This window comes from Acomys russatus, chromosome 4, assembly GCF_903995435.1.
Source record: "Acomys russatus chromosome 4, mAcoRus1.1, whole genome shotgun sequence".
Taxonomy (NCBI): Eukaryota; Metazoa; Chordata; class Mammalia; order Rodentia; family Muridae; genus Acomys; species Acomys russatus.
This window is the reverse complement of record NC_067140.1, coordinates 81,496,534-81,519,639: the sequence shown is the minus strand read 5'-3', so window position 1 is coordinate 81,519,639 and position 23,106 is coordinate 81,496,534. Positions and strand designations below refer to the sequence as shown.

The 23,106-nt window shown below is 45.8% G+C and overlaps 1 protein-coding gene across 1 annotated transcript in view; it reads right to left on the bottom strand.

Annotated features, from left to right (window-relative positions):
- Nucleotides 1-2,757: 2,757 nt before the first annotated feature.
- Cfap61 (cilia and flagella associated protein 61) overlaps nt 2,758-23,106 on the bottom strand; it is a 272,515-nt gene continuing 252,166 nt past the window's right edge. The window contains exons 25-26 of the mRNA XM_051144932.1: nt 17,987-18,077; nt 2,758-3,189 (exon numbers count right to left, since the gene is read on the bottom strand). Of these exons, the coding sequence (XP_051000889.1) occupies nt 2,989-3,189; nt 17,987-18,077 (292 nt within the window). The 3' untranslated portion in view covers nt 2,758-2,988. The remainder of the gene's footprint in view (nt 3,190-17,986; nt 18,078-23,106) is intronic.

The following is a 23,106-nucleotide window of genomic DNA, read 5'->3' as shown; positions in this document are numbered from 1 at the left end:
TTTGGGTTCTCTCCCACGGTCCCCCTTTCTCCTTCCCTCTTTCCCGTCATTCTTTCGCCCTCTCTCCATTCCTTGCACCACTTCTCTTTAGGCCAGTCTCCCCCCCCTCACTCCCGGTCTCCCACCTCAGACTGTCCCTCCCCTGCCCTCTTACTCTCCCCATCTCTTCCAGCCCCCTTCCCCTAGTGTTTCTCCGCCCGCCTTGCCAATCCCTTCCCCCTTCCTCATCACCGTCCTCCTTCCAATCTGCGCTCTTCCTCCGTCCCCTCCCTCCTCCTCCACCCCCACCCACGCTTACCTTCTCTTTCCCCTCCCTCGGTCTTCCCCTACTCCTTGCCCCTACCCCCACCCCCAAACAGGCCAACGTGTGTTATTTTATTTGTCTAGAGAGAGCCTATTTGTTCAGTGATGTGTGGCCTCCTGGTCGCCTGCTTTAATGGGGGACGCAGAGGCTGGGTTTCTGTGACATTAGCATACAGCTGCCGGGCTCCCGCCCCAGCCCCGTGCTTACTTTATGCCGGCCATATCGCCACTTCTCTCAGCCAGAAAACAATCAACAGCTCCTCACACACGCGACTTTCCAGCCCGTCCCTGCTAAGGCTGGAAGGCTGGTTTGCCCAACTGCATTCTATTCTCTCTCTCTCTCTCTCTCTCTCTCTCTCTCTCTCTCTCTCTCTCTCTCTCTCTCTCTCTCTCTCTCCCTCTCTCTCTCTCTCTCTGTCGGTAAATATTGATTGCCTGATTTTTATACTCTAAGCAGATTTTCCTTTTCGCTCACACCATCTAGCAAGTTTTCTTTTGAGTTCCCGTGATGTTTGAGAGCAATAAAACCACAAGGAGCCATCTATGGCAAGAAGGAGGCTACATTTCTTATTTAAGAACTGACATCTGTGGGAACATTAGAGGCCCCAGTGAAGTAGTAAATCTCCCCAGTGGAAATTTAACTTTGGGGTTTTCTTGATGATATTCTTTGGTTACAATAGAATTACAAAATAAAGTAGGGACCCTCTGAGATGTTCCAATGTTGGTCTCTTTGAGTTTTTACATTGGCTCTGTCCTTACATGAACCAGTTTCAAGCTGTGGTCACTGGCTGTGAGGCCTTCATTCCTTAGGAAACTAGTTCTCAACTGCTGTACATACATGCCAGTGGCCCAGATTCAGAAATTGGCTTTCTAGGAGCAGGACAAGGATTGAAATGTCACCAGACACCCTTTGTAGGCCACAATAAGCATTAGATAGTTCCATACCTGTTGTGATAGGCAGCAAAGACCATAACACTGCAGTTAGCAGGTTTATGCGGACTTGCTGTTAAGGTTAATGTAGTCATCTGGGGTCACTTGTGTGTAACTAGAGGCTTTATCATGGTAATAGTTGGTCACAAAAGTCATAACTGTTAAACCAGCTCACTGACTCTGTTCTGTAACCTCCAGCCCTGAATCCCAGGGCCTGTCTCCCAAAGTCTCTACATTTGCTGATGAGTTTGGCCCAGGTCCTTTCAGGAAAGAGAAGAGGAAAGGAACAGCACCTGGTGCCTGAGCTGACACCCCTGAAATATGTGTTGGGTGTGCATTCAGAAGCATAGCCCAGCAATGACTGGTTCCCATTCAAGTGACACTTCCTACCATATGGCCACCGCTGCCCTCTCCCCCCACTGCCCCGTGCATTTGTGTAAAACCTATGTGTGAAGGAATTAGTGGCATTTACTGCTTGCTTTTGTCTGGCTGCAGAAAAGTAGTTCAGTGGTCCAGAACAATTTTGTTGGGAGAAGTGTCAAATGACTTGGTTGCTCCAAGTGCCCAGGCAGCTTGAGGTGGAGCTGGATGTGTGTGTGTGCACTTCTGCGTTGCCAGCTCCCACTTTGCCTCGTGGAAGTCTGGGAGAATCTTGTCGCTGGGTGGAGGTGTGGATAGGGTAGGATGAGGTAGGGGAATGACAAAACCCTAATTATGTCTGTAAACAAAACAAAACAAAACATTTTAGGTCTTACTGTGGGTCACTTGTGTCACAGAGTTCCTATTTGTTCCTGAATCCATGTGCTTTGGGTATGGGCAATTAAAACTTGCTTTGTGGCCAGGCGTGGCGGTGCACACCTTTAATCCCAGCACTCGGGAGGCAGAGGTAGGCGGATCGCTGTCAGTTTTAGGCCAGCCTGGTCTACAAAGTGAGTCCAGTACAGCCAGGGTGACACAGAGAAAGCCTGTCTTGAAAAACCAACACAAACAAAACTTGCTTTGTTTGCCAGAGAAAAGAAGGTTGCCTGCTTGCTTGCTTGCTTCTTTGAGGCAGTTTCACTTTGCAGTCCAGAATGGCCTCAAAATCACTGTATAGCTTACTGCCTTTAAACTCATGGCAATTCTCCTGTCTCAGACTCTGGTAGTACTGGCAAGGAGAAACAAAAACATCTGATCCACATTGGACATTCAAGGGATGAGTCCTGCCTCACCTCGCTCCCTCAGAGATCAGAGCCAAACAAAATGAACTAGAATAATTTCCTTCTACATTTTAGAACTTGAAATCTGTGTGTGAATTCCCCAGTCTTTCAATTTTTCTTAGCTTTTATGTTCATGGTCAGCAGAAAGAATTAAGCCACAGTGAAGGCTGTGAAAGTAGCCGCCTCGGTTTCAGAAGGTCAGGTAGGCTCCACTCGGTCCTCCTGAGGTGGGCCACAGGTTTCATTTCTCCTCGTCTGTTTACCAGTTTCCCACTCTGGACTCAGTATTTTCTTTTTATATCACCCACTATTACGTCGTACACACAGGGAGGGCTAATGGAACTGGCAGAAGAACATTCCAGAAGTCAAACAGAATCACATACAAGGTAGAAACCAGTCTTGCTCAGGAGAAGCTCATTTTATTGCTAGAGTGGATTACCCTGCACAGGACCTTGCTGTGTTTGTAAAGCCCCCTGCTTAGCAGTGCCACACAGGCGAGCGCCACCTACTGGAGGACCGGGAAACCACTGGCGGAAGCGCAGGGGCCTCTGGCTGCCTAGATGATGCCGGGCCACGCATACATGGGCAGGTGGTACTGGTTGTAATGAAGGAAATCCAGGATGCTTCTCTCCGTCAGGCTTTTGTAGATGGAATCCTCAAAAACCCTTTGGAGGTATTTCTGGGGCTTCTCCTTCAGGTTTATCTCCTCATCCTCTATCTTGTAGGCTAGCTGCTCCATGGAAGGCTTATCTTCCTCCTGTGGACACAGTTAAGAGGCCAGAGTCAGAGCCTCTCGGACTCGCCAAGGATGGGAGCTTTTTCTAGCTTTGCAGGCACTCTTCATAAAGGGGACAAAGCGCATGTGATGCACACTGTTGTTACCGCCGTCTTAAGTGGACAGCTCAGTACACCCACGCTGTTGTGCAACATCCCCACCGACATCTGTTTCAGAGTTTGCATCCTGAATGACAAAAGCTGTCTCTGTAAACAGGAACACGCAGTCCTGTCTGTCCCCCACACTCACTCCTAGTCCCTGTTTCCTTCCAGGGGCACCTCCGACAACTGCAGCCACACTGTTTATCATGTAGCATGATGTCACAAAGGATGATAATTTTAAGTCCTTAATTTTTCAGATAGAAGTTATCTGCTTGCTTTAACATTTGGTTAAACCCCCTAGATGGTTTATTGCCTCCGGTCTTAGCCAAGGGGCTAGAACTTAAGAGCCTCAGAATAAGTTCTCAGTACGAATTCATATTAACATCCTTAAACACAGGACTCAGAATAAGAGTAGAGGTTTCCTGTGATCCTGTAAAAATTTCAAACACATAGCTGGGTGGTGGTGGTGGTGCAGTCCTTTAATCCCAGCACTCAGGAGGCAGGGGCAGGCAGATCTCTGTGAGTTTGAGGCCAGCCTGGTCTACAAAGCAAGTTTGAGAACAGCCAAAGCTACACAAAGAAACCCTGTCTCAAAAACAAACCAAACAACAACAACCAAAAAACAAAAACAAAAACAAAAACAAAAAACACCTAAAACAAAAACAAAAACAAACACAAACACACACATACACACACACACAAAACAAAAAGAAAAAACCAAAACAACAAAAAATTCAAGCACATGAGTTGATAGCACACTGCACACACTGCCCCTACACGCCACTCAAATTGCACAGGGGGCCCTTGCTGTGGGGCCTGCCCATCCACAGCACAGCTGAGGGGAAGGAGTTTGAGCTGGTGCGGTCTTGCCTGCATGGTGACTACTGATCCTCTCAAATAGAAGTCACGGTGTGTTCACACCAACTTCCAATAGCCCCTTGTATTTCAAATAGTGGGAAAAAAAGCCCAGGAATTATCTGTGAGGTTCTCCCGGGCCATCACAGATAGAAGATGAAGCTGTGGGGCACATTACCATCTGTCTATTTAAGCAAGAAAGGACCAGGCTTGAGTCTATAAACACTGAGTTTGGAACAGTCGGGGCACGGCACAGAAATTGAGACCAAAGCTGAACGGTGGGTTGGGAAAGGCACTAAGTGCTGGTCAAGTGCTGCACAGCCCGTGGTGTAATCTGCGGTCTATACAACGGCTGCGCTTTCTTCAGTTTTTCTGGAGGGTTCTGTTCGACCAGCATGAAACACCGAACTGACCTAAAGCAGGGCTTGTGACTGCCCAAGGCTGTCCTACAGTGGGGAGGGCAGTGTAAGACCACAGAGTGGGACCTCACACTGTGCTTATCTGCTACCAGCTCGCCTCAGAGTGTCCCATGGGAAATATTGTGTCTGGATTCTTTCACTTAGCACAATGTCTTGGCTTTTAATAGTCTTCTGAAAAAATTCCCTTATTTTTAAATTTTATTTTTAACTCACTATAATTGTGCTTATTTTTGGGGTGCCATGTAATGTTATGACGCACATATATATTGTGAGATGATTAAGGCCAATTAGAATATGCAATGCTGCCCTATACTCACCATCTCTGTGGTAAGGACATTTAAAATCCACCCTTAGGACAATTTTGAAGCAACTGTAGATTATTATTAGTGTCTGTGACTGGGCTGTACAATAGGGTGACTAAACCTTACTCCTGTCAAAACAACATTCCTCCTCCCCTCCCGGCCCCCCCCCCCGACCAGCTGCCCTCAGCCCCCACTATAGGCTCTTTCTCAGTATGATTACCTCTTCAGATTCTGTGAGATTTTGTGGCTTCTTTCATAGTAGTCAACCCACCCCGTTGCACAGGGCAGCTCTCTTTAGGGCGGAATGGTATTCCCTGGGGTGGACACGGCACGTTTTCTTTCTCCATTAACTCAAGGTTGAGCAATTAGGCTGCCCCTGCATCTTGGCTGTCGCTGCTGCAGTAAACGTGGGGGTGTAGACACTATCTTCCACACCCCGCTTCTTTATGAGCTCCTCTGGAGACGTTCTCAGACGTGGACCTGCTGATCCCACCGTAAGTCCATCTGTGACCTCCGTGCTGTTTCCAAGATGGCCACTTCTCTTCCCAGCAGCAGCAGTGTCCAGCAAGCGTCTGCGTCTTCAGACCTGCCCTTCTTACCTCCCAGCTTTTTTATAACAGGAATTCTAACAGGGTCTGGTGGTTGCCTGTTGTTTTTAATTTTCAATCCTTGGTGGTGTTAACCATTTCCCCCCCATGTTTACCTGCTGGCCATCTGTGGATCTCCTTTTGACAAATGTCTGTTCAGGTCATTTACCTATTTACAAAATTAGCTGTGTGTTTTGTTAGGATCAGAGTTTGATTCCCAGCATTCATACAGTGGCTGGCACGTCTGTAACTCCAGGGCCTGGCGATCTGATGCCCTCACCTGACCTGGCTGGGAACTAGGCATGCACATGGAACACCAATAGACATGCAGACAAAACACTCACATATGGACTATGACACCCATCACTCCTCTTCACACCAGTGGCCCCAGGTCTGGAGAGCAGGTGCCTCCAGGAAAGGCCACCCCCCAAGTAGGTGTGGGAGCCCCCAAATCTCTCTGAGGCCCCTCTGCGGCTCTTTCCAGCACCGGGCAGCCTTTCAGACACCCAAGACTTGAGCCAGAGGAAGATAAAGAAGTTAGAGATGCCAAGTAAATAGAACATTATCCAGTGTTCAGGGATGAGGAGAATTAAACCTGTTAAAATGTCGATATGACTGAAATCAACACAAGATTCAGAGATATCCCTAGAAAAATTCCAGTAGCTGTTTGCACAGGAACAGAAAAAAAAAAATCTCAGATTTATATGGAACCACAGAAGATCAGAATAGCAAAAACAAAAACAATAAAGGTGGAAACACTATGCTACCTAATTTTGGAATATGTCGATACTACAGTAACCAACACAGTGTGACACAAGAATAAAAACATATATCCTGGCCAGCCCAGGGCTATGTCCATGCATTTACTGCCAATTTTTTAATCTGCTGGAAGAATCACTTTAAATTTTTGTATTTTCCCTTTGATAACTTCATACATGAATACAATGTATTCAGTAGATTGACTTTTAAGGTGTTTTGTTAGCTTTTCAATTTTTATTTATACATACTTACCTGTTTTCGTACCATCGCCCCAGGGGATGGGAAGTGGTCGTCCATTGTTGTTTTATTTTTGTTGCCCTACTGATTGATATTACTGAGCACCTTCTCATGTAAGTGCAGATGTGTGTGGTCTCCACTTTGTGTTTCCTTGTTTGTTTATTTGTTTACTCCTGGAACTCACTGTATAACTGGCACTGGCCTTGATCCTCCTGCCTCAGCCTCCCATGTATTGGGCCTTGCCTTGCTACAGCCAGACCTTTAGTTTTATTCTGTTAATATAGCTAAAACAGTTCATGTAACTGTTCTCATGAAGTACCACACTGATTTATTACCATTGCTTTGAAGTAAGGGCTGAAATCAGAGACTATGGAGCCCTGAGCTTTGTCCGGCTGTCCATGGAAGGACGTTCTGGCCATTTGAAATCTCTTGCATTTCTATGCCAACCTTTCTATGTCTATAAGAGATGCCTTTGGGATTTTGAAAGGATTTCATGGAGTCTATAGTTGGTTTGGGGTGCAGCTACCATCTTAGCATTTAAACCTATGAACAAGACAGCCTTTTGTTTATCTATTTAGGTCTTTGAATCTTCCGGAACGTCGTGTAGTTTTCAGTGTCCGGTCTTGTACCTACTTTAATTGAACTGATTCCTAAGTATTTAATTCTTTTGATGTTTCTAAAAGTGGGATTGTTTTCTTAGTTTCATTCTCACTGTACTGATGTAGACAGCTGACTGCTGTGTGTTGATCTTGTATCCTATAATTTTGTCAAGTGCGTTTATTAGCTTTATTATTTTCTGGATTTGTTAGGATTGTGCCATCTAAGAAAAGTCATAATTTTACTTTAGTTGTCTTCCAGGGCAATGTTAAACATGGGTGGTGGGAGGAGACATCTTTGTCTCATGCCAGCTCTCTCAGGAGGAAGGTTTCAGCTTTCACTTGTCCACCTGCAGTCTCACACTAGCTGTGGATTTTTCACTATCTATCAGATAGGAGACTTTTTTTGTTTCTGTTTTTTAATGTGTGCACATCCATGTGAATGAATGCCACATATGTGGGCGTGCATGGGGAGGCCAGCAGGAAGCACAGATCCATTGCAGCTGGAGCTAGAGGGAGTTGTGCGCAGCCTGACCTGGGTGCTGGGATCTGTACTGGGGTCGTCTCCCCCTTAGCTGCTGAGCCATCTCTACAGACCCCACTGCTAGTCTTTTTTTTTTTTTTTTTTTTTTTGGAGACAGGGTTTCTCTGTGTAAACCTGGCTGTCCTAGACTCACTTTGTAGATCAGGCTGGCCTCGAACTCACAGCAATCCACCTGCCTCTGCCTCCCAAGTGCTGGGATTACAGGCCTCCGCCACCACACCTGGCCCCACTGCTAGTCTTTAGACTATGAAATTTCTTTTCTTTTTCTTTCTTCTCTCCCTTTCTTTTTGGTTCTGCTGTTTGGAATCAATATCCTATATGCCATGTAGAGGGATCTTAAAACTTGCTATATGGCTAAGGATGACCTTGACTCCCGGGTACTTCAAGACCTGCCTACCAAGCCCTGGGATTTCAGGTGTCCAACACACCACGCCTGGCCTTAATCTACTTTCAGATGAGATGACGTTGCTCTCTTCCCCGCCTCACTCTAGAATACTGTGCTGTACTGATTTCATTTTTGTGTGCTGGGCTACTCACATCCCCGGGGTAAATCTCACGTGGTAATGATGTATAATCCTTTTAACATGCTGTTGGATTTGCTTTGCTAATCTTCTGGTGAGGGTTTTTACATCTAAATCCACGAGGGATATTGGCCTGTGGTTGGTTTTTTCTTAAATTTTTTTCTTAAAATTTATTTTTGTGATGCCTTTGTCTGGCTGTGGTATCAGAGTGATGGTCCCCTCTCCTATTTATTTTAGAAGAGTTCAGGAAAGACAAATTATTTCTTTAAATGTTTGGTATAAGTCACTAATGAAGTCTGGGTTTTTTAGTTCTTTGTTGAGATGTGTGTCTGTTTTCATGTGTCCATGGCATGCAGAGGTCCACTTTGGGTGTTTCCCTGAGGTGCCAGCCACTGTGTGTTTTGAGGCAAGGTCTCTCACTGGCCTGACCTCAGCCATGTAGGGCAGGCTAGTTGGCCAGTGAGTCAGACATCCACCTGCCTCTGCTTTCTAAGCACTGGGATTACAAGTCCATGCCAAGTCACCTGGCTTTTTTTTTTTTTTTTTGGTTTTTTGAGACAGAGTTTCTCTGTGTAGCCTTGGCCATCCTGGACTCACTTTGTAGACCAGGCTGGCCTCGAACTCACAGCGATCTGTCTGCCTCTGCCTCCCGAGTGCTGGGATTAAAGGCGTGCGCCACCATGCCCGGCTCTCACCTGGCTTTTTATGTGGGTTCTGGGGATTCAACTCAGGCTCTTGTGTTGGCCCAGCAAACCCTGACTGACTGAGCCATGTCCTCTGCCCTGTTGAGAGGTTTTCACTGCTGATTTGCTGTCTTTGTTATAGACATTCAGAGATTTTCTGTTTCTTCTTGGGTCAGTTTCTAAGTTTCTGTGTTTCTAGGAGTTTGTCTCTTGATGGCACAGAATTATTCATAATAGTCTCTTCAAGTCCTTCCTTATTTTATAAGACTGTACCAATGTCTTCACTTTTGTGTCTGATTTAGTATTTGTAAGTCTGGCCAGAAGCTTGCCATTTTGTCAGACTTTCAAACAACAGCTTTTGTTCTCACTGACTTCATTGTTTCTCTAGTCTCTATTTCACTTTCTTGGCTCTATTTTTTCCCCTGAGACAGGGTTTCTCTGTGTAGCCTTGGCTGTCCTGGACTCACTTTTAGACCAGGCTGGCCTCAAACTCACAGCGATCCACCTGCTTCTGCCTCCCCCAGTGCTGGGATTATAGGTATGCAATATTGTGTCCAGCTCTGCTCTATTTGTTGTTGTTGTTTTTAATTTCTTCTGATAGTGAATTTAGCTTGTTTTCCTTCTCTAGTTCCTTAAGGTAGGACACTAGGTTATTAACTTGAAATCTCTCATTTTGGTTCTTACAAATAGATTTATTTTTATGTTTATTTGTGTGTGTTATGTGTGTGATATGTGTGTCATTTATATGATGTGTATGTATTTATGTGATGTGTGCAATATGTATATATGTACATGATATGTTTGTGTGATGTGTGCAACGTGTGTGATACGTGTATATGTGTGACGTGTGTGTGATTATGTGTGACATGTGTATATGTGTGACATGTGTGACGTGTGTGTGACATGTGTGACATGTGTATATGTGTGACATGTGTATACGTGTGACATGTGTGACGTGTGTGTGATTATGTGTGACATGTGTATACGTGTGACATGTGTGACGTGTGTGTGATTATGTGTGACATGTGTATATGTGTGACATGTGTGACGTGTGTGTGACATGTGTATATGTGTGACATGTGTGACGTGTGTGTGATTATGTGTGACATGTGTATATGTGTGACATGTGTGACGTGTGTGTGACATGTGTATATGTGTGACATGTGTGACGTGTGTGTGACATGTGTGACATGTGTATATGTGTGACATGTGTGACGTGTGTGTGATTATGTGTGACATGTGTATATGTGTGACACGTGTGACGTGTGTGTGACGTGTGTGACATGTGTATATGTGTGACATGTGTGACGTGTGTGTGACATGTGTGACATGTGTATATGTGTGACATGTGTGACGTGTGTGTGACATGTGTGACATGTGTGACATGTGTATATGTGTGACATGTGTGACGTGTGTGTGATTATATGTGCTGTGTGTGTGGATATGAATGCTCCTTCTGCAGAGGTCAACAAGGTGTGTCAGATCCCTTGATACTGGAGTTATGGGTGGCTGTGTGCTGCCTGACGTGGATGCTGGAACAGAACTCAGCCCTATGGTGAACAGCGAGCCCTCTTTCCCACGTCGCTCCCCCAGCCAACCTTTCCCTTAGAAAGTCAATACTTACATCTATACATTTCTCCCTGCAAATTGTTTCTGCAGACAGTGTTTCCAAGGTGTGTTTCTGTCTCTTGCCTCTCACTACCTCTGACATCCTATTTGGTTTCTTCTTTGACTCACTCACAGGTTTCTTGAGAGGGTATTTAATTTCTACAAGTTTGTGAAATTTCTAGTTTGCTTTCTGTGCTGGTTCCTACTTTTACTGGGAAACTGGTTAAAATGACTAAAAATGCACCTTACGCGGTTTGGATATCTTAACAACTACTGACAGGTGTCCTGCAGCCTTGAGTGTCCTGTCCTGGAGAGTGTCCTGTGCACTTGAGAAGAAGGTGTTTTCCGGCACTGCTGTGCAGCCATCCTGTGCACCTGATCCATGTGGCTCACAGTGCACAGCGCATGGACAACCTCTTCTTCCTGCTGAAGCCTTTTCTAAGTGATAGACTGAAATATCCAATCCTTACTTTATACACATTTTTCTTTCAATCTGTCAATTTTGCTTCAGCTATTTGGTGGCTATGTTATTAAGGGTACATATGCCATTTCTTTATATATATATATATATATATATATATATATATATATATATATATATATATATATATATATATATTTAATTAATTTATTCATATTACATCTAATTTGTTATCCCATTCCTCCGTCCCTCCCGTTTTCCCCTTACTCCCCTCTCCTATGACTGTGACTGAGGGTGACCTCCTCCCCCTTTATATGCTCATAAGGTATCAAGTCTCTTCTTGGTAGCCTGCTATCCTTCCTCTGAGTGCTGGCAGGCCTCCCCATCCAGGGCACATGGTCAAATATGAGGCACCAGAGTTTATGTGAAAGTCAGTCCCCACTCTTCACTCAACTGTGGAGAATGTCCTGTCCGTTGGCTAGACTACCAAACCAAATAACCCAATTGAGAAATGGGGCTCAGAACTAAACAGAGAATTCTCAAGAGAGGAATATAAAATGGATGAGAAACACTTAAAGAAATGCTCAACGTCTTTAATCATCAGGGAAATGCAAATCAAAACAACTCTGAGATTCCATCTTACACCCATCAGAATGGCTAAGATAAAAAATTCAAGCGGACACCACATGCTGGCGAGGATGTGGGGAGAGAGGAACACTCCTTCATTGCTGGTGGGAATGCAAACTAGTACAGCCACTTTGGAAATCTATCTGGTGCTATCTCAGAAAACTGGGAATAGGGCTTCCTCAAGACCCAGCTATTCCACTCCTTGGAATATACCCAGAAGATGCTCCAGCACACAATAAGAACATTTGCTCAACCATGTTCATAGCAGCCTTATTCATAATAGCCAGAACATGGAAATAGCCCAAGTGTCCCTCAGTAGAAGAATGGATAAAGAAACTGTGGTACATATACACTATGGAATACTATTCAGCTATAAAAAAACAAGGAGTTCCCGAAATTTGTGGACAATCGATTGAACTAGAAATGATCATAATGAGTGAGTTAATCCAGAAGCAGTAAGAGTCAAATGGTATATACTCACTTATATGTGGACACTAGCCCAAGGGACATGTCCCATGAAAGTCTTCACTTACCAGGAAACTGGGACAGAGGGGAAGACTTCCTATTGGGACTCTAGGTGAGAGAAGCATTGGAGAATGGGGACATAGAAGGATCCAGAGGGTCCTAGAAACCTACAAGTAGAACATTATGATAGACAGATCTGGGCTCAGGGATCCTGCTCAAACTATGGCACCAGCCAAGTACAATATGTGCAGTAAACTTTGAACTCCTACCCATATGTCATTTCTTTTTTTTTTTAATTTTTTATTATTAATTTATTCTTGTTACATCTCAATGATTATCCCATCCTTTGTGTTTTTCCATTCTTTCCTCCCTCCCCTTTCCCCCTTATTCCCCTCCCCTATGACTGTTCCTGAGGGGGATTACCTCCCTCTGTATATGCTCATAGGGTATCAAGTCTCTTCTCCTTAACCTGCTGTCCTTCCTCTGAGTGCCACCAGGTCTCCCCCTCCAGGGGACATGGTCAAATGTGAGGCACCAGAGTACATGAGAAAGTCATATCCCACTCTCCACTCAAGTGTGGAGACTGTTCTGACCATTGGCTAGATCTGGGTAGGGGTTTAAAGTTTACCACCTGTATTGTCCTTGGCTGGTGCCTTAGTTTGATCGGGACCCCTGGGCCAAAATCTGCCTATCATAATGTTCTACTTGTAGGTTTCTAGGACCCTCTGGATCCTTCTACTTTGCTATCCTCCCATACTTCTCTCATCTAGAGTCCCAATAGGATGTCCTCCCCTCTGTACCAGTTTCCTGGTAAGTGAAGGCTTTCATGGGACATGCCCCTTGGGCTAGTATGCAGATATAAGTGAGTATATACCATTTAAGTCTTTCTGATTCTGGGTTAACTCACTCATTATGATCATTTCTAGCTCAATCCATTTATCCACACATTTCAGGAATTCCTTGTTTTTAATAGCTGAGTAGTATTCCATAGTGTATATGTACCACAGTTTCTTTATCCACTCTTCTACTGAGGGACACTTAGGCTGTTTCCATGATCTGGCTATTATGAATAAGGCTGCTATAAACATGGTTGAGCAAATTTTCTTGTTGTGTGCTGGAGCATCTTCTAGGTATATTCCAAGGAGTGGAATAGCTGGGTCTTGAGGAAGCCCTATTCTCAGTTTTCTGAGATAGCGCCAGATAGATTTCCAAAGTGGCTGTACTAGTTTGCATTCCCACCAGCAATGAAGGAGTGTTCCTCTCTCCCCACATCCTCGCCAGCATGTGGTGTCACTTGAGTTTTTGATCCTAGCCATTCTGATGGATGTAAGATGGAATCTCAGAGTTGTTTTGATTTGCATTTCCCTGATGACTAAGGAGGTTGAGCATTTCTTTAAGTGTTTCTCAGCCATTTGATATTCCTCTGTTGAGAATTCTCTGTTAAGTTCCAAACCCCATTTCTCAGTTGGGTTATTTGGTTTGGTGGTGTTTAGTTTCTTGAGTTCTTTATATATTTTGGATATTAGACCTTTGTCAGATGTAGGGTTGGTGAAGATCTTTCCCCAGTCTGTAGGCTTGAATGATATCTTTGATGTCATATGTCATTTCTTAAGGGAATTTGATGAGTGATTTTTGACTACATAAAATTTGACTATGGCCAGTGACACGTAGGCTTCACCCACAGATAAAATGTGATGTTGGTGAGTTTATAATTAAAAGATGAAATACCAAGAATGCTAGATCTAATATTTGAGATCTTGTACTTCCTTTAGGTGAGTTAGAAAGGCATAAAAATGGGTGAAAACATCTCAGTATTTAAGAAAAAAATTACTGTTATTCTTCAATGCAGCTACCCTTTCTATTTTTCTGTTGTCAGACTCACTGTAGCTGGCACCCCCACTCTTAGCTGCTGGTGCCTGGCATTAGCACAACCATCCTTTGCTCGTGCGCTGGAACTCACTCCTTCTGTCACTCCTCCAGTGTCTGTCTGGGACCCTGTTCTGAGGTATCTGAACATTTGCCCAAGGCTGCCCTCACTTTGAACACCAGCAGACACCATGCCACATGCCACCTCTCTGTGTGGCTTTCACCTTGACGAATGGAAATGCTAAAAGCAGGACAGTCTGCAGTGAGGCTCTTCCCTTATTCCCTCACAGAGGCCGGCCACACTCTCTGGCTAGAAAATGCACAGGAATGGTTAGAAGGCCTCAGTGTGCTTTTTGACATAGGTTGAAACCTGCTTCTGCACCGAGTCACCATAGGAAGCCGGCTCACAGCCAGTGTCTGTGAGAGATGGAAATGTGAGGTCACCTTGAGGAGTCACATGGGATGGGTGCTGCTGAGTCTAACAGCTGCCGCCTCTTTTTCTTCTCTTTGTTCCCAACAATTGATCCAATATGGCTGAATCACTGTTACTGCTTAGGTGCATGCCTTGTGTTCAGCTCAACCTTCCTAAAGCTGCGACCCTTACATACAGTTCCTCATGTTGTGGAGACCCCCCAACCACAAAATAACAACAACAACAACAATAATAATAACAACAACAATAATAACAACAATAATAATGATTATTATTATTATTATTGTAAAGATTTATTTATTTATTTTATATAGATGAGTGCTTTATCTGCGTGTACACCTGCACACCAGAAGAGGGCACCAGATCTCATTATAGATGGTTGTGAGCCACCATGTGGTTGCTAGGAATTGAACTCAGGACCTCTGGAAGAGCAGACGGTGCTCTTAACTGCCAAGCCATCCCTCCAGCCCCATAAAATTATTTTTGGTGCTACTTCATAACTGTAATTTTGCTACTATTATGAATTGTAATGTGAATATCTGATATATGCTCCCTAGAGGGGTCGTGACCCACAGGCTGAGAACCGCTGGTTTAGTCCATAGTATAATGGCGTGCTATCATGCAGAAGAGTTTCGCTGTCCTATTACGCTGCTTTGTGCCTTGCCTGTTCACCCAGCCTTCCCTCATTCCTCTAAACCCTGGAAAATTAATGTTTTAGGAAATTGAATTTTATTGAAGAAAGTACAGTCTGTGGTAACAATTATGCTAAAGTACTTTTTTTAAAAAAGCTCTCAACTTTTCAGTATTTATCTCAGAAACAGGCCAGTAACAAGAAAACACTATCCTAAGAAACAGGCCAGCAGCTGGGCGTGGTGGTGCACGCCTTTAATGGCAGCACTTGGGAGGTAGAGGCAGGTGGATCCCTGTAAGTTTGAGGCCAGTCTGGTCTACAATGTGAGTCCAGGACAGTCAAGGCTATACAGAGAAGCCCTGTCTCAAAAAACCAACCCCCAGAAAAAACCAGGCGAGTAACAAGAAAACACCTCCAAAAACCCCTCAGTGCTGTCCAAGCATTAGCCAAGGTGCTCTTGTGTGGGGTTGGGAAGACTTCATTCAGGTCACACGGGGACAGATGACCTCAGCAGATGACAGTTTGAGAGGAGGGAGGTGTCCAAGGAGTTAGGCAGAGATAGTGAGTGCTAGGTTTGAACCGGTGGCTCAGATCTCACCCTGAGCTGACCGTCTCCAGGCTCCAGGACGGAGCCAGTGCCTCTGTGACCTCTACCCATCTTTAGTATATAGTCGGCCCTCCACATCCCTCTACCCATCTTTAGTATATAGTCTGCCCTCCACATCCACAGGTTTCACACCACAGACCCAATGAATTAGGGTTCTAAAATACTTGGGAAAAAAATTACATCTCTATTGGCAGCACTCATGTGGTTTTTTTTTTTTTTTTTTTTAATTCCCTAAATGATGTGTTTCAAGCTCTATAATATTTCTTTCTTTTTTTTACACATTTTTTATTGAAAAATAAAATAATTCATATTACATCTCATTTGCTATCCCATCCCGTGCATCCTCCCATTCCTCCCCCCCTCCTGCTTTCACCCCATTCCCCTTCCCTATGACTGTGACTGAGGGGCACCTCCTCTCCCTGAATATGATGCTAGGGTATCAAGTCTCTTCTTGGTAGTCTGCTATCCTGCCTCCGAGTGCCATCGGGCCTCCCCATCAAGGGGACATGGCCAAATATGGGGCACCAGAGTTCGTTTGAAAGTCAGTCCCCAGTCTCCACTTAACTGTGGAGAATGTTCTGTCCCTTGGCTAGATCTGGGCGGGGGTTTGAGGATGACTGCATGTATTGTCCTTGGTTGGTGCCCTATGATATTTCAGTAGGCAATTTATGTCATCTAGAGATGATTTAAGGTATACAGAAGGATGTGTGGGTTTTACGCAAATCCTGCTCCATTCTACACAAGGGACTTGAGCTTCTCTGTGCTTGGGTGTCCTTTTGGGTACTTCAATAGGGTGCAGAGAGTGGCTGCACACGCATCACAGTTGGAATGGCTTAGGCATCGTCTGATGTTCACATTTACTCACACGGCTTCTCTCTCGAGGCCATGTGGGATTGCCTGGAAGCACCTGTGCTTATAGGTACCCTGACTCCTGGACGTTGGCCTGTGTGGACCCTAAAGCGTGCCGTTTTGATTTAAACTTCGTGGCTATGCTTCCAATCTGAGTCTAGTTATGCTCAGTAAGTTGCCTACACTCTGGAGCAGGCTCCTGAGTCTGTACTGGAAGTCAAGGAGGAGTGAGGACGTGGGCAGCTGTGCTCTGGCTCTGTGCTGCTCCGGGCCCCCGTTGCCCAGCCGCAGAGTGAGGGGTTTGGGTTTGAAGCTTGCTAGCCAGCCTCCTGCGTGACTAACTGATGCTGGACTACTTAGGTTCCATTTCTCCAGTGGTGTAAGGTCTCAGGGGCCTAGGGTCCATTATACTGAGCGGGGCAGCGTGAGCTGCGGCTAGACCATGGTATGTGTTCCATAGGTGATTTCATCTAGGCTGTTCAGCCTGGTGACACTACCATGGAACCTGCAAGGCTGGGGATGCTCCCAAGTGGAGGTGGCACGAAGGGACATGGGAACTGTCTGTTCAGACATCAGAACGACACAAAATAATGAAGGCCCGGATATTTTGTCTCTCCTCATCAAGGTGGAGTCTGGGATGGATACTCCACCCTTTGGGTATAGAGACAAGCTTTCCTCAGCCATGATAAGGACTTTAGTGTCAAGAAAATTAATATGAAGTTTCACAGATGCGTCCTTATTTCCATAGGGGTATTTGCGGAGCATGGAGCCTCTAGGATATGAAGCCTAAATTTCAGATATTTCACTGTCATCTTGAGATAGATGTTTTAGTTATAGAATGCATCTATTCTGATGCTGGGGTGACCTCTCCTCATTTTTATTTGTTTGGCTAGTTACTTATTTTTGCACTGGGCGCAGGTCTTTTGAGAGAGAGTCTTCTGTAACTCAGGCAAGTCTAGAACTTGCTATGTGGCAGAGAATCGTCATAAACTCCTGAGCGTACTGCTTCCACCACCACCATGCTGGGATCTCTCTCTCTCTCTCTCACACACACACACACACACACACCCTCAGATCACACACATACACATACACACACACACACACACACACACCCCCTCGGATCACACACACACACACACACCCTCGGATCACACACACACACACACACACACACACACACACACACCCTCAGATCACACACATACACACACACACACACACACACACACACACCCTCGGATCACACACACACACACACACACACACCCTCGGATCACACACACACACACACACACACACACACACACACACACACACACACGCCCTCGGCAATACCAGACAGAAAACTAAAGGAATTAGTTCTCCGTCCTAGGCAGCAGGTAAACACAGCTCAGGTCTAGTTGATCACCTGGTTAGCTGATCAGGAAGACACAGCTACTTGTAAAAAGCGCAAGAGCAATGTGCTGCCCAGAGGATGGCTTGGGGACTCACTACTGAAACATCACTGTCTACATCTATAGACTCCAAGGCTTATTTAAGGAAGTATAGAGGGGCTAAAAAAACCACTAATATGGGAGTGTAGGGGGAAAGTCCAAATGATCAACGGCTGTCAAATGCTTACAATTTGCAAGGACTAACACCCACATATCCACTAATCACTCTTACCTGCTTGGACACTAAGATTTGGCGCAGTTCTTTCCTGAGATCAATAAAACGATCGTGGAAGATGGCCATGCACCACGGCTCGGTGAAGTAGCTGGCGAGGAAGAAGAGACTCAGTTAGCTGCCGACCCTCTCATTACCACTAATAAAGTATTTACCTGCTTTTTTGCCTTGATAAATTACAGTTCTGGCCCCATTGCAATCGTTTGCTCATAAAGAGCCTCGCAGAGCAGCCTGGCCAATCAATGTTTTAAATGGATGTTCCTGATGGAAGGCCAGGTTCCGTAATTACATTTAAAGTGGTTTAATTCAGAGCTGGGGCAGGACCCAGTGAAGAATCCTGATTTTATCAGAATTTAAAAGCCTGAAGACTTGTAAAGAACGGCGTCTCCATTATCTGCCCTCATTTGAGAAAAACAGATTGTGGGATTGACTGAACTGCTGCATGAACAGATTAAATTTGGGTAGAAAATAACACAAATGTTGTTCATCATTAAGGTTTCTGGATTAATAATGAGCAGAAAACAGGCCACCTGGGTGTTGCAGCCTCTGCACGGCTGTGCTGATGCTTAACTGAGCCACTTGCAGGGAAGCTGTGCTCTTGTGTTCAGAGTTACCACTGGGTCCCACCACTGGGTCCCCACAGGCTGAACGGGGGACATTTTACACGGAGAACAATATGACCCTCCCCCATGCACAGTGACCCCTTAAAAGTGTGATGCATTCTTGGAAAACATGACACATTCCTGCCACAGCCAAGCATTTTAGCCTTCCCTTTATTGTGACGTCAAAGAGTCATCTTAGGACAGGTAACTTAACTTCCTCAGGGTCTCAGCCAGGCTAACTCCATGGCGTCACTCGTCTCTGTTCATGGGTGCCATGAGTATGCACACAACAAGAGGCAGAACTCCCCTGGCTAGCAGGCACCACAGATGAATATACTAAGAATGTGCGCTTGAGCCGGGCTGGCACTCAGCTGTGACCTGATTCTCTGCTTAACTGCCACCTGTAGTTCATCCAACACTGGCTCCACTGATACTGTCTTCTCTTTGTCCCCCATGTCCCTGCCATGCTTCCAGGCACTAGAAGAGCTATATGGATGGAAAAGGCAGATGTCCCTGCTGGTGTGGAGCTTATATTCTTGAGATGACTCAGGGATGCACAAAACAAGAGGACTCTGCTGAGAAAAAAAGTTAAACCAAGCAGGGGCAGGGTAGAAACTGCTGGGAAAGAAGATGAGTGGTGCAGTTCTGAGGCCTAGAGAGCCGAAAGCCGAGGGAAGGGACAGGAAGCCACGTGGAGACCTGAGGGAGAAGCTGAGTAGGAAGACACAGTGTGAACTCCTAGGGCCAGGATCACCTAGGAAGGTAGCACAGAGAGCCACAAAAGTGGGGTGATGGTTTGGAGGGGATGGATGGATGGGTCACCCCTGTGGAGGTTTCTGGTCATACCCATCATGGGATTATTCCATGAGTGCGTGTCTTGGCAACTGCACACAGCAGGCACCAGTCACGTGAGTGTGCACTGAGTGAGTGCGTACTGCATAGTACCTGTTTTCTTTCGACTGCTTGACTTTAAGTTGTCCTTCATAAACCTAGAATGCAATTCCACTGAAGGAGGTTAAACTCTGCAAAATGCCCCCAAGATAGGCAGCATCAAGGAAGGGAGAGTGAGTTCGGTGCGTTGGTGCAAAGCCTGAGATCCCAGCACTCAGGAGCCCAAATCAGATCAGGAGTGGCTCGGGGTCCACCTGGGCCATATGGTTGACCCTGAGCCATATGAGTTCATGGCCAGACTGAGCTACACAGTGAAAACCTGTCTCGAAAAGCTGGGACTCAAAAGCCATTTATTCTTCACATTTGGGCACCAACAGTCACCCCTTGGCAGCACAAGCCTTTTTGGTCAAAGCTGATGGCACAATTAATCTATGAATATAAACAAATGTGTAGAAGGCAGGTTGACACACCGTCCTTCATCAAAACAACTAGTAGGGTCCCAAGCCTTGGGCCTGTGACTTCCCCATCCATGATCCCTTTCCACCTCCAAACCTTTCCACGGGCCTTTCCTTGTTCTCTTTACAATCCGTACCCTCTTTTTCCATTAATTATTGTTATGTGCAGACATGTGTATACGTATATACATATATATTTCCACATAGAGCCTGCTCACTCTGTCGGACATTATTTACATGTATATTTTCCAGGGCTGGCCTTTTGGCATTGGATAACCAATTGGTGTCCTCTTTCCTGGGGATAATTCTTCCTCCTCCCGTCCCCCCTCTAAGCGTTCCTTGGTTGGTACAGTTCTTTGTGTAGCATTGAGGCTCATGGGCTTTGCCCCTCCATCCATGAACTTCCCCCCAGGTTTATCCGTATCACCCCCGCCAGTATTCAGGAACACCAAGGGACATGGAGGTGGCGGACAGGGAGGAGTGAAGCCAAACAGTTCCTCTTGGACATGTGGTTACCTGGACAAATACTACAAGAGGTAGGGCCGTGACCATCCGTCACCATAGGGGAGGGGCTCATGAAGTTCCACCTCCTTCTTGGGAGCTACAGACAGTTAATGGTTGCAGGAGAGAGAAGAGTCATTTCCTTCAGTGGTACAGGAGCATTCTCAGGCTCCAGTAAATAACTCCTTGACTGTACTCAGTGGGCCCCCCCCCACACACACCTCAAAACAACAACAGACATGAAAGTAGGAGGAAGCCTATTAAGAAGAAGGGGTTCAGCAAGAGTGGGAGAGGCATAAAGACAGCAGTGGGGTAAATGAGCAAAATATATTATATACATGTATGAAATTGTCAAAGAATAAAAACAATAAAAATCAACTTTTAAAAGACATGCTGAAAAATTAAAAGTGAAAAATGAACTGTTACATACAGGTGGGGGTGGGGGGCAGCAAGACTGAGGGTGCAGATGGTGGTAGAACACATACTTAGTGTGTACAAGGCCCCACGAGGGAGTGAAACAAGAAGGGGAGAGAATGGAGAGAGGGGGAAAGGAGGAAGGGGAAAAGGGAGGGATAGAGACAGAGAGACACAGAGAGAGACAGAGACACACCTTGTTTGCCCATACAGATGACCTCTGCAGTTCCTTAAGGACACCTGATTTGAAGGAATGGCATGCTGTTGAGGGGAAACTTGGTTGGTATTCTGGGTCTATACTCCTGGGCACACTTCCAGCCAGCTCCTCAAGGGAAGGATGGCTCAGAGGGCTGAGGTCTGGTCAATCTCCCCAGCAGGAAATGTCTTGAATCTCAGTCCAGATCTGAGCACAACTCTGCAGGGTTGGCCCCTACTTCCTGCACAGGTGCTGCGGGGGAACTGGCACTGCAAATCTTAAAACCCTACTAATCCTTAAGTCAGAGACCGGGGGTGGGGGGTGGGGGGTGGGGGGGGACGACCCTTTCTAATTTGCCACTGTATTTCTTTGCTTGTAAGTTCCGGGTGATTTCCAACTTTCTTGGCTTAGGAATGCATAACCTTGTCTTCTCTTTCCCTCACCTTTCCACTCTAGTACAGATCTGTCCTGTCAGTCCAGGTGGTTCTCCTCCCTGCCCAGTGCCTGCCCAGCTGTCCTGTGTTGCTCTCCGGATACTCACTACCTGCTATAATGAGAGAGTACTGGAGGAAATCCCACTTCCCTTAGGAATATCCAGATGCCCTGGGCTGTGCCCACCACTGACATGTCCCAACAGCCTCTATCCACCTACCTCCACCTACGGGTTGTCGGAGAAGTAGGTGGCCTTAATTCTCTGAATACAATTCTAGGTCTGCACAGTGTTGCAGGATATTTGAACCCCAAGTTTGGGTACTAGAAAAACCTGTTTCCAGCTGTGGTGTGGCTCAGCTCTATCACATACCTTTAATCCAAGAGCTTTCTATAAACAGGATAAAATAAAGTTAACCCTAGGTTAAGAGTTGGAGCAAGCAAGCAGTCGGCATAGGAAAAAACCATAGCGAGTAGGAAGTCTGGAGGATGGACAGAGGGATGCACAGGAAGTAGAAAGGAGGGGCACTCAGTTTGAAGGGTTTTTAAGACAGGGTGGAGGGGAAGGGGCTTTCTGTGGCAAGTCGACAAGTTGGCCCCTAAAGATTTCTCGGTTGTGCGGATGCTTTGGGGCTGGCCCCCAAGGACAACGTTAGAAAGAGGCTCATTACAGAATACTTCCACCAGGAAGTACTAGGGCAGCACTGAGGACAACGAACAGGGTCTCTGGCTTCTGTTGTGTCTGTGACATCAAATTGCTCTGAGACAAGCAACTGATGAGCTGAAGACGTGCATGTAAGATGAACTACATCCCGAGGCGGCGGTGACACAGATCTTGGATTCTGAAACATGGCTCCCTCTCCCAACTGCAGTACTGATCACAGAACTGAATGCAGTTTAGGAAGAAAACAACCAGCAGAGAGGTGGCCGGTGGTCTCCCAGGACCCCGGGGCTGTTTACAAACCTTGAGTCACGTTCTGGTGTGCACGGCCTATTGACCACACTTCCACTGTCAGAGCGAGTAGCTGCTATTGGGAAAGGCATTTCAGCTAGCTGGGAAAAGGATAGTTTCCTCTAAGAAAAACAAACTGAACGCAGCACTCTACCAAGTGCATGAATCTTAGATGCAAGATTCATCTTTGGCTCTTGGAGCCTGCTCATCTGTATAGTGACAGGCTAAAGCAGTGGCTGGACGCCTCAGGAGCAGCCAGCAGGGTGGCAGCCCATTCTCTTTACACTTTGTTCCACCCAGACCGTGGTCCTCAGGTGCTTACCACACACGGCCTCCAAGCTTAGCCTGTCCATATGCACTTTGCTGGACTCTGAGACTTGTTTGCTTGTGGAAAATCAGGTTTTGTTTGTTTGTGTAGTTTTTCTAAGACAGGGTTTCTCTAGGTAGTCCTGGCTGTCCTGGACTCACTTTGCAGACCAGGCAGGCCTCGAACTCAGAGATCTGCCTGCCTCTGCCTCCTGAGAGCTGGGAAAATTCCATCTTTAAAAGGGACTTTTCTTCATTCTTGAGAAGTTCACACATGTACACAATGGAATATAGTATTTTCCTCTGCAGTTCTCTCCACATCTCCCTTAACACACTTCTGTCTCAACTTCACATACTTTTTATCACCCACTAAG